This window comes from Haliaeetus albicilla, chromosome 12 (genome assembly GCF_947461875.1).
Source record: "Haliaeetus albicilla chromosome 12, bHalAlb1.1, whole genome shotgun sequence".
Classification (NCBI taxonomy): domain Eukaryota; kingdom Metazoa; phylum Chordata; class Aves; order Accipitriformes; family Accipitridae; genus Haliaeetus; species Haliaeetus albicilla.
Window position 1 is genome coordinate 16744003 of NC_091494.1, and position 12605 is coordinate 16756607.

Genomic DNA, 12605 nt, shown 5'->3' on the forward strand with positions numbered 1-12605 from the left:
TCTCAATAGAGGCAAGGAACTTTCCTCAAGGGCACTACAAAGTGGTTAGTTTTCTTAAATGGTGAAGAAAGGGAGAGGAAGAAGAAAATTCAGTTTGTAAGGCTTTGGGGTAATTAATTTTCTTGTCACTTCCATAGCACAAGTCACACACACAGTGCCACCTTTTTTGTACTTTCTAAAACTCCTATCAGGTTGAGAAGACACAGGCAAAACCCAGATGTGAGGTGTAATTTTGACAGCAAGTGACAGCACCTACAAAGTAAGGTTTATAACAGAAGCACTTTCAACAGAAGACAACTGCAATAGCAGAATTGAAACAGAGTTAAGGAACATAAATAGAAAATTCAAAATTACAGGATGAAGCTGTATCCTTTTTGAATTACTACAAATATTCTCACACGTGGGAGTTGCAAAACCAGTTAATGACACTGTTACTAGAGCCAGGGCAGTGTGAGCAGTTAACCAGTGAGTCACTGGAGAACAGGGGACAACATGCTGAGAACTTTGTGTTATTTTCCAAAGGTGACTTCATGCACCAGTATAATAATAAAGACACGTCAACTTAAATTCTCATACATTAGCAGCATGCAAGAAATCCTAGTTTTTGGAATTGCCTGTGGTTATTCTTACTCTTTTACTCTTAAGTAAAATGTTATTTCCATGGTAGGTTTTTCTATATGTTTTTCTGATCATCATTGAGATGGTACATGACAACAGAGACCTGGACTCCATGGTGTGAAAATATCCTTTTCCACCTCCTGTAGTGGAAGGGCAGCATTTGCAAACAAACTCAGGATAAAGTAGTTGTGAACAAACATATCGCTGTAACAGAGCTATAAATTTCTACAATCATTTTTATTAGTTATGGAAGAATCCCCACTAGTATTTACATAGTGCAAAAAAGCTGTTATTACTCCAAAAAGTACGGTAGACAGAACAATTATCCTTCATACAGCAAAAAAGAAATGGAACAAAACCCTTCATATTGTATTTCATAATGATTTTCCTACTGCTTTAACCTAAATATTACTATAAATTTTAAGACATTAAACAGCTTTCCTTATTAGAATCTATTTAAAAGTAAAATATATGAACTATTCAGGAACATTTAGAAGGTGGGCTGTGCCAACTGGGTCTCTAATTTCAGCATTACCATTCATTGGCAAGGAAGTTTCAGGTTAGACATTCTCACATTTCCTTGTGTGTGTGGCAGGGTGGGTAGAAAACCCACATTACTTGTTTTCATGGCTTGCTTCTGCTGGTTTTTGTTTCGTTAACAAATAGTCATGTCCAATTTTTAAATGGCTAACATTGCAATCAACTCAATAGTTTCATTAGTTGGCACAACTTCACAGGAAATACTTAATGACAGTTTCAGCAAACAGCAGCTTTTCAAACAATAATACTTTTTTTACATACATATTTAAAGTAACATTATTAAAATTTAAGCTTGTGTTAAAGAACTGGACAGAATCACATTATGTAAGCTCCCACCCACCCAAATGAGCATAAAGACACCTCTTATCTTTACCAGAAGAACACCAACAAGTGCATTACTGAACATCTTCTATAATGACTTTTTAAAACACAGGTCAATACCCTCTGTCACTGTTTAGCTCCAATCCTATAACTACCTGCACACAACTTAAGCAGATAAACAGGCCACTGATTTAAGCCAGTGGAACTAATGCTCTTAAGCGTGTATTAGCAGGATCAGGTCCTTAACCTTACTCAGACATTGTTACTTGGTCCAACTAAGGACAACAGCTCTTCAGAATTTCTCCCTTTTACATATTTGTAATCCATGTTTTATTATTATTATTTTGACAGAGATACGTAAAGTATTTATATAAATAGGCTGTATACATAGCCACCTCTATCAGTTTTAAAGGTCCCTACCCCTACCACAGATACATTATTTTTGATTTTACCAGATAAATTAAGTGGTGAAATCATTTCTATAAAGAATGTCTTAAGAAAAGTAGATTTGTTTTCCAAATAATCATTTTCACAACAAAAATATCTATACACCTGTAACTACAGAAACATCTTTTCCTGGGGACAGTAGCAACCTGTATAGTAAACTGCATACTTTTACACCGAAATAGAAATTCAGCTACTTTTTAAAAAAATCGTGGTATTGTAAAACATTTGTATGCTTTCTTTTTAAATTCTGGTGATAACAGAATCAAAATTACCACAGTGAGATACTCTCCTCAAGTGCTTCAAGTGGCAAGGAACTTCCCTAATTTTAGATGCAAATGGATCACTCCCAAAGGAATTGCAATTTCATTCTCATAGTTATTGCTCATTCCCAGCTTATCAAAAAGGAAGCACTAAAACCAGTTTCCTTTACTCAGTTTCAGTTTGCTCCTCTAAGGGTGATCTACCACATTTTAAAAAGAGACTAGTTCCCTATTTGCTGGCAAATTGAGAGATATTAGAAGTGCTATATCACCTTCAAGAATTCTATTAAACCTGTAGGAAAATTGCAGTTAAATAGTGGGCTGAATATTACAAGACTTCTTTGATATAAATGTCAGAAAACTTTAAAATGACAGTCCAAGTTCAGAAAAGACATACAAAAAGATGCGCCTTTGATGTTAATACTTCAAGATCAAAAGTTATTTGAATCACTGGCACTGAAAAAGCAAAAGGAAAAATTACAAACACCTTTGTTTTTCAAGGTTCTAGTGAAGTTTTGCCCTCAGTGTATACACTTATCTCAGCTGGCATCAAGACATGTGCTTACACATCCAAGGGCAAGTTTTGCTTGTCAGCAGTTCAAACACCTATCATTTCCTAAAGCAAAAACTCTTTCAAAAGATACAGACAGTAGAAATCTGCCATACGTACAGTAAAAGGTTTAACATTCAGGAGGCATCATTCCTTAGTCTTTGTTTTCCTATAAAATACCTGTTCTAACATCTAGGAAGATTACATTAAGGAACTAAGAACACGACAGAACAGCCAGTTGTCCTAGCAGCTCTCTACTGCTTATCTACATAGCATTTGCTATGCCTATACCTATCAAAGCATTATTTACATAATACACACAGTTTCTATTATTCTCATTAGCATCCAAAAAACCCCAGGGGTAGAGGATTTCTAAACCTGGAATCTTGTTTTCCCAGTGCAACTTAAAATGCCAGCATCACTAGTACTATAAGCGTTGGTCCCATATTAGTAAGTGTGGACTAAATACCTAAGCTATCCATTTCTTGTGTTTTTCAGCCTACGCAGAGGATTTTTATACATTTTGATAAAAGTGATCAAGAAGAATGAAGTGGAATTAAGAGAAACATATGTTTCCTATAAAAGTGTTATTCATGTGAGTTACTCTTTGGCTACTCTTGTAGTGAAGCTCCTGCTGCTGGCAGTTTCAGTACATCCCTTGCCAATAAAAGACAAAGATGGAAAACAGACTCCTTACATGCAAGGTTCAGACACATACTCCATCTTCAACCTGAAATGAATTCATCATCAGTTAATGGTTTTTGCTTCAATATTCAGAACAAAAACACAGAACAATTCTCCAGCAACTCGTATGTTTCAGGGAGGGCATATTTTTGTTTCTTTTACCTCTGAACCACTGAAATACCTCCCCATACTACAGGGCACTTCCTCCTTTCCTGGAATAACTACTTCCTTTTTTACTCTAGAGGTCAACTCCTAAAGCTGCTACAACTGTGAAAACAGACAAAAAGAGGTCACATTTTGATTAAGAATTGTAAAGATATATCCTGAATTCAACATGAGGGTGGCCAGGATCAAAGCATGCAGATGAACATGTAGAAAAATTGACCCACCATATCATTCACACTTGCTGTTAAAGGATTATTCTTGCTTTTTGCAGTGTTATGTAGATTACAATATGCAAAATAGCATTCCTGAGGTAAGTGACAGGAGGAAGAGGAAGTCATCAGTTTACTAAAAGCCCTGGACAGGGATTATGGTTAATGATTCACTTAGTATGGTTTGGCAGACAGCAACTGTGGAGAGCATGGGGAATTCTTGTTTTCTCTCCTGTTTTTTTTAATGCAATATTTCCACCTTGTAAAAAAAACCCAAAACGTTAATTATATCCCTCTGGTTTAAAGTTTTTCTGGAATCAAAGTTGCTTTAGCTTATTGTAACCATCTCGATCACCAGCAGCTTTTTAACAATGCATTCACTAACTGAAAAGCTGCATCTATCTTAACATAAGAATCATACATAGATTTCTCTAGGATTTACTTTTCATTAAGACTGAAAATGGGGTTTTCTAGCTTTTCTTTAAAAAGAACCAAAGTTTTACTTTTATTTCCAGACAGGACTAGAAAATCATGGCCAAATACACTGACATGCCTGGCATAACACCATAACACACCCATGTAAAGTGTTGATAATTTGTCAGTCTTAATGTAGGTTATCTGTTTGAAATGAACTAAACAGTCACATCTTGAAAGAATTTTGCTTAAAACCGGTCAGTTACAAGATGTTTCCTTTTACAAAAGATCAAATGAATACTTACTGACAAATTTTCCACACAGTTTCTATGCTGGGAAATAGATACTGATTAAGAGCTAAGCTAGTTTTTAAATCAAACAAGTAACAGACAGCTACAAAAATATTGTTGTGAATTAAATACACATATTAAATGTTTAACAGTGCAAAATGTTGAGATGAAGCTTATGAAATAATGGCTGCAACCTTTACAACAGTTAGTTTTTATATTATTTCTAAAAAGTTCCTGAGTTCCTGCTTATTTTTACGGCATATAGATGGAATCTGTGTGTTCTTTATTCAGAGAACTGCAGATGGTGGGTTTATGTTGAGTGTTACTTGCGTGCTTATCATTTGTCCACTCCTCACCATCAGTGACTGGATCAGCCTGTTCAGAAGTCTCTGTTTCTTCCTCTTCACTTTGTTCTGCATTGTCTTCTTCAGCACCACTAAGGGTCTTCCCAAGCTGAAGAGTCTCCATAGTTCTCTGGGTCTCTGAAACCCAAGATTCAATTCTGCTATTAAGCTGAACCTCTACAGAAATTGGTTCATGGGCATAATCCTCATCATCATCTTCCTCCTCCTCCTCCTCCTCTTCTAGCATTCCTGGTACAAGAGTACTGGTGGTACTGGTCATGGAGGAATTCAAAAGGTCTCGGCAGCTGCCATCCAGTGATCCTGTTTCTGTGCTCTGCTGTGAGGCCCATTCCAAATTGTCATCTGGTTTTACCTCATCTTTGTCACCTGGTGTATATTTTCCATGATTTGTTGCTGAGGTAGTGCCAGTTGTAGCCAGAGGTGGTTGTTTATTAAGAGTGGCTTTTTCAATCTGACCATTACCAGCTTTTTCTGGTACTGCAGTCTTACATGAGGATTCTCTCTCATTTTCAGAGGTTTCTAACCCATCAGATGTTTCCACCATATTTCTCCAGTTTGTTTCTACAAGTTTCAAAAGAAGTTTAAGTAGAAAACATTAGTTCTTTCTATATAAAAATATTTCTCCCGAACATCCCAGAATTGTTTAAACAGCAATAATAGCTCATAATTTTAATATTATTCTATGCTTGCTAGAAAAATTTCAATTAGAAGATGGGGGAAGAAGGGAAAGGGAGCAACAAGAGAAAGAGCTGTGAATAACTTCGGGTTTTTACAACATCCTAAACCAGACAAAGTTGAAATTTTGTGCACTTAAGTTTCCTGTGTAAACTGTGGAAGCACCAAATGTAATGGTGAGTGTAAACAAAGAGATTACTCTCAGGTATAAATTAAAAGTAGAAAATTGCCACAGTATTAAGTCATCTGTTTAAGGATTTTTCAAAAAAACATTTAACAAATTAAGTTTGAGACACCACAAAAGAATTAACTGAAACCAAGACTGTATTCTTTTCAATTCACCATAAGACTAAAAAAAGAGAAGTCTTCTGACTTCAAACAAGCATTCTCCCTTTTATCACCTCTGCCATCTGGGCTTAAGCAACTGGATAAATAAATTGGCCTTTTTCACACACTAGAATCACTACATTGCCATGTCAAGTTTCAAAATTTAAGCTACATGTCCTATTTTCAGAGACCTCAATAATTTAGTTCCTATCCTCTATCATTAGTTCTTCTTCCATCATATAATCAGTTCTGTGTTTGGTACCAGTTTTATACCAGTTCAATAAAACTACAGAAGCCACCTCCACTGATGAAAGTTAGGTAACTGTAACACTTCTGAGGATTAGAAATTAAAATTATTATTTTCAATAGGGGCGGGGGGGATTACTTACAAAACTACCTGAAGACTAACCAATTTTCTCTTATCCCTGAAAATTGTATAATACCATAAATTATGAAGAAATATTGTATTTTTAGCTACATTTTGCAATAAGCAGCATTTGGAAAATTCCAGCTTCTAATTACAAAACTAAGTTTTCACACACTTACCATATTCTTTCTCATTCACTTCAGATATGGGTTCAGAAATAACACTACAGAATGAGATAGCACTTGCTGCAGAGGGGTTACGAGAATGACCCATATGATGGGGTGCCTTCTTGACATTCTTCAAGGCTTCTTCTGCCTGTTCCTGTTCCATTGCAGCAACCATATCTCTGTATGCTTTTCTGGCCTCTTCAGTCAGTGATACCAGCTTATTAAATAGGTCCTAAGTATGAAGGCAGTTTTCATAATCAGTAGTTCTTACTAAGAATTTTCACTTTAAATTACTCCTCTTAGTCAAAGGTATACCACATAGTGAGCCCTAAGCTTATTAAGACCAAATACCTTTACTGCAACTAAAAATTAGTTCTCTGTATTAAATAAAAACACCACTCCATGTTTACCAACTCTGAAGAGATGTAAAGATACTGTTTTTCTTACAATTTTAAGCCTTCCAGAGAATTTCAGATGGCATTTAAGTCTATTTGAAAGCTACAGAGATATTGTGACCAGTGTTTCAACAGTCTCTCAGTTCTGTAAATACTGAATTTCAAATAAAAACACACCCTAATATAGGTCAGGGCCATTATCAAATGCATATTAGTTAGGTATGCTCTCCATACCAAATAAATTCTTAAGTACAAGAAACATAATTGTTTACTCCAGCCATTTATGTGAATGGAATTACTCACCTCAGCACCCGAGTAGTTGAAGATACCCACCACACTAACAGGAACCAGCTTGTTCACGCAACGGCCAAGAGCTTTACGGCCAAGAGCAAAGACAAAAGGAATTTCTTGTTCCCGTGCCATGGCTATTACATTATATAGAGCCTCATCTAGTCCACCTTGAAGAAAGCAATTTTAAATAAATATTTAGTCAGTTAAAAGTCATAGCATGGTGCAATACAACTCTCTATCCCATTTTAACTGTAATTAGTCAGTAAAACTAGCTACTATGTCCTACAGGATAACAAGCTATACATTTCAAGTATAGTGAGTGAGTATAGACCAAGGCAATATTCTGTATTGTCTGTTAGTCCTGCACACAAATTAAACCAGAATTTTTCACAACTATTTGCTTGAGCAGAGCTTTGCTCTTCTCGTATCTTAGGAAGCCTCTGTTTACATTTCTGGTTGTGGCAAAATGTGTTGGTTGGCTAACTAACCAATTCACATTCCTCTTAAGGAATCCTCCTTAAGAGCACCCAGAGCTCAGGACTCTAGGTGTATCAAAGACTGAATGCAATAAAATTGAAGTCTATTGTATGTGTTATAATATCTGTTTTTCTTTAAGCTTTTCACCCCTCGTGAATGAGTTTCTTCCATAATAGAGTAGAAAAGAATGAATGCAGAGTGACAATTACACAATTGATTGTGGAAGGGTTACATCATACACAGTAACTAAAAAATACTTCTAACCTTGCTAATCAGCACTTCTAATCAGCACAAGAAAACTGAAAACAGTTAAGCGCACCACTTGTTTTATCATTTATACCTTTTGACTGGATTTTTTCGCAGTTGGGAGATATGATTACGCACTTGATCTTGTTTAGTTTCATATGCTTAGTAACCTCACGCAACCCCATAACAAGTCTTCTCCTTGCTTTAGCTCTCATGGGATCCTTTTGATAAATCCGTTCCTGGAAGCTGACAAGCTCTTGCAATAATAGAGTCACACACTCATCTATTTCTTTACTTAGAACTTGGTTACAGTATCTATAAATTCAAAAAACATCAAATATTAGCATAGCACATAATTGCTACTATTTCACTGAGCCTTTTCTTTTACCAAAGAAAAATAATTTTACTTCCTCAGAACAGTTAATCTGTTATTAAAAGGATTTAAAAATCAGATTGTATACTATAAGTTAAAAATACATCCTGAAAACATTTATATTTCCAGTAACATCCCTTACCTCAAGAAGTCAGTCAAAAAGAATATTACAAAATACAAAGAAATACTCCAATAAGTGCCACAAGCAACTATCCTTTTCCTTAATTTGGTACTCTATAAAGATACATTAATAAAAAAGCAGTAATGTATTAAGAGTGACTATTATAGTATTTTCAGCATTCATAAGTATTCCTTCCTTTCCCATCCAAAGTATATGTAGTTCTCCTTTAAAAAAAATTTTTAGAGAATACTTCCACCTAGCTTATTTATTGCAGCAACCAAAGAAAGTCCAAAGCATGTGTGTGTACACATATAAATACACACACACACTTGGGTATATATATCTACACACACACACAGAGCAACCCACTTATAGCAAAAAAAAAAAAAGGAAAAGAAGATACTTGCAGAAACTTCTGTTGAAAAGGTAGCTCCCCCTAAGTCTACTAAACCTATCCACACTTAAAAGATGAAAGTGACTGAATTAATAATGCAAAACTCTTACTCTCTGAATCTCTTGCTGTGAATTTTGGTTATTGCAGAAGATGCCATTGGACTGCCTATTCCAGAACTAGCAGGTGAACCTTGCGACACTGGGGTCATACAGTATGGAGAATTCTGACTTGCTGGCGAAAGTGAAGTATCACTAGGCATACTTAGTCCAGTTTCTGAAAGACAATTTTGAAACACTGTAAAATGCAAAGACATAAAAGAAACAGCATCACACTTCTTACATGTCACTCCCTTGCTTTTTCCAAATTACATTCTGAAAACACTAAACAATATTCTTCCCTGGAGGGGTAGTTGAGGAGGGGGGAAACAAAACAAGCACATACACAATACTCAGCATGCATTGGGTAAATAAGCAATATTTGAATATTGATTTTAAAATATCCAAAGTTTAGTTTGGGCAATGGATAGACAGAAGGGAAAACCTGCCTAAATGCTACAACTTCTTCCAATAATTCTTTACTATTTATATATATAATATTTTACTAACTTATTCTAGAATATTTAAGATTTTCACATTTATCTTCAGTTAGGTGAAGTCAGTCAGGTCATTCAGAAGAAAAGTTCTGAAGCAGTACTTCCGGAATATTGATAGACACCTCCTTCCCCACCACACCCCAAACATGTCAAAAGACATTGAAAATTCTTTGTAGTTTTCCAGTTGCTCAGAGCTGTTGCTGCAAATTGACAGTCCAGACATTGCAGTTGACTTACAATAGTGTTCAACAAACTGCAAAACCTTATTTATGGTTTGCAACTTCTATATGGGGAAAGCTTTCAGTATACTTATCATTAAAAAACATTGCGATTAACATGGCATGGTTGACAACAGGTCACATTTTGTCTGCTTATCAAAAATGCTATCAACTCTGACATGTTGGGAACATCTACTCAAAAGAAATTTATTACGAGACTGCACGGAGATTATGTACTTAGAACCCATGCTTCCTGAACCTTCCACAGCTGAAGGACAGACAAGATATTTTAGAAGAGGGTTCCAATTCCTAGTATTTCACGTTAAAAAAGGTTAAATGGTAACATCAATAAATTGTGTTGCATAAAAAGAGAAAGACAAAATATTAAAATAAGCAGATCAGTACAGTGCGGGGGGAGGGAAGGGGGACTAGAGAGATAGAGACCAACCTTCTTGAGAGGCCAACTCCTGAGACTGATCAGCAGTCAAATTTATATGAACCTCTTTCTGTTCGTCAGATCCCAAAAGGCTATGGTCAGCTGATAAACGGCCTTTCTTCTCTTCTCTCTCTTTCAAAATAATCTAGGAACAAAACCAAATCAGCATCTGAAAGTTAGTGATACCTGTAAAGAAAAATGTCCATTTGACTGAACATAAAATAAAGTTAACCAAGTTGTTTTGAACCTTCCTACTCATGCCAGGGCAAAAGACCCTGAAAATATTTCAGTTTCCTCTTTGATCACAAACAGTATTTCATTCCAGCATTTTACAGATGGTATACTCAATCCTCTCATACTTCTATGTAAATAGTGCTTTCAACAGTTTCAAGTACTTTCACAGCTTCTGATACATTAAGACTCACTCATTAACAATTCCTCATCCCCACCCCTGTAAAAAACCACCTTATGCAAGAATACTAGTCATCTTTGTGAAGCACCACAACAGATAGAATCCTTTCTATAAAAGAAAGTGCAAGGGTAAGCAGCCATGGATATATTGGTATTGCTACAATAAATAACACCAACATAAAGGCACTGACAACCAAGTTTAGAAAACGGTTCTGAAGAGGTAGCTGTGAATTTCTCTAACTCAAGTAGATAATGGATAAGTCAGAAAAAAAGATTGCTGGTGAGGGGAGGAAAAAAAGGCAACATACTCAAAGCCAAGCTTTGTACAAACACAGCTTTACCAGATTTTAAACTGCCTGTATCAAAGCGATCTTGATAAGAACTATGGTACAGGAATACAGGTGACTTTCACGCTTTTTTTTTTTAAAAAGGCTTTCACTTTCTTTTTTTAGGGCTAGTTTTTTGTATTTTACCTTCTGATTTCCAAATGTACTGTATTCTCTGTGTATATACCTACTTTATGTGTGCATGCATATATAAACCCAATTATTTCTAAATTTACTCAATTAAAAATCATGTTTTTACTTCAAGTTCTATACCCATCTCTAATAAAAGAGTAGGAACATTTAATGTTAGCATACTACATTGCACTACAAACTAGGATTCAAAAACATACAAAAAACCATGCAAGTTTTCCCATATGTCCTAGCGCTTATAGTTAAAAAAATCCTTGCAATCTGTATTGAGATAGATTTATATCACCTTCAACTTATTATGGCTGTATAAAAGATATGCTACATCCCTAGATCCAAAGAACAGGACATCAGTGTAACAGGAACTAAAGGCAGAAGCTCATGACTCCCTCATCCTATGCTCATCGTCACTAATCCTCAAGTAAGAAAATAGCAGTTTATTTTTGAAGTATGAGTGCGAGTCAAGACACTCCAGGGTTGATATGTTTACCTTTTTAAGCGCTGTAGGGCGTTTCAGTTTTGCAATCTCTCTTTCTTTTCCTCTTTTCACTTTTGGGGCAGTTGAATCCAAAGGATTAAGGCAACCCATAGATGGCTGTCCCTTTGTTAAGGACTTTCTGTTGGCAGATTCTTTGGTATGAAAGGGAGCAGCACTGCCAACTAAATACAAAAAAGATATTAGTTTCACCAAAAGACATGTCAACTTTATTTCAACACTGTTTTCAGAATTTCCACTGATGAATTCTCAAAGTACATTCTCCTTCCTTGGAAAAAAAGCAGTTCATAATGACAGGAAGATTACATCATCAGATATTGTTGCTTCCAGATGGTTTTACGCTTTCTTCAACTTAGCCTCATGTTTTAGGAAGCTATGGATTCCAGGAAAGGAATTACTTTAATACTAGTAAGGGATCTCTCTCAAATGACTACACGTAGCTTTATTAGTAAGGTGATAATAGTAAGAGAAGTTGCAAATATTTATCCAAACATTGATTTTTAGTTGTCAAAGACTTGATTAGTTGACAGGACAAAACAGATGAGACTGCAACATGCATTAAGTGTATCTTCGGCAAAAAAGAGAATAAAACAAATGCGGTCTCCAATGGAAATGCCAACTATTCTTTGCTGAGCTTTGTTTGATATAAGCTTGCCAACTTGAATTAATGTTTGAACACAGCTGAAACTCAAAGCAGGTAACTGAAGCAACACACAAGAGGGAAAATGGTAACTATGTGCATAACGAAGGACTCTAGGCTACGTACTACTGCCTAGGAACGAGATTCACGGGCTATAACAGATAACTACAAAAATGTCAATTCTGTGTTCAGCAGCAAGCACAAAAAAGCTAATTTAATATTAAGTGTTGATAAAGAAATAGCGAACAAAAAAGTGTAATTAAGCCATTGCATACATTCACGATGGAACTATAACTTAACATTCTGTGCATGTCTGATCATCCTTATTTTCAAAAAGATACAGTAGAACTACAAGAAGGTACAGAGAAAAAGTGATATGGATTATCAGAAAAGACATGATTCCACAGTGGAATAAATAGACTAGGACTCTTCAGACTAGAAGAGAGATGACAGACCTCCAAGAACCGTAGGTGAGGAAAGCAGGGAATGACTGCTCAGTCTCTCTGCGATATGAAGGCTATGAAAGCTAGCAAAATTATGAGTGGGGCATAAAAAACCCCAACCCTGAACCCCACCCCCAAAAAACCATAGTAGAAAGAAGAGCTTCTCCACACAGCATGTAGCAAGGTTAGAATTCACTGCC

The 12605-nt window shown here is 35.8% G+C and overlaps 1 protein-coding gene across 4 annotated transcripts in view; it reads right to left on the minus strand.

The window, feature by feature from the left end:
* Positions 1 to 836: 836 nt before the first annotated feature.
* SECISBP2L (SECIS binding protein 2 like) overlaps positions 837 to 12605 on the minus strand; it is a 31581-nt gene continuing 19812 nt past the window's right edge. For 3 of the 4 annotated variants that reach the window (XM_069798296.1, XM_069798295.1, XM_069798297.1), the window contains 7 exons: positions 11317 to 11486; positions 9955 to 10087; positions 8807 to 8969; positions 7903 to 8123; positions 7098 to 7252; positions 6412 to 6631; positions 837 to 5424 (listed from right to left, as the gene is read on the minus strand). In XM_069798296.1, the coding sequence (XP_069654397.1) occupies positions 4751 to 5424; positions 6412 to 6631; positions 7098 to 7252; positions 7903 to 8123; positions 8807 to 8969; positions 9955 to 10087; positions 11317 to 11486 (1736 nt within the window). In that variant the 3' untranslated portion in view covers positions 837 to 4750. The remainder of the gene's footprint in view (positions 5425 to 6411; positions 6632 to 7097; positions 7253 to 7902; positions 8124 to 8806; positions 8970 to 9954; positions 10088 to 11316; positions 11487 to 12605) is intronic. The other variant, XM_069798298.1, reaches the window with a different exon arrangement.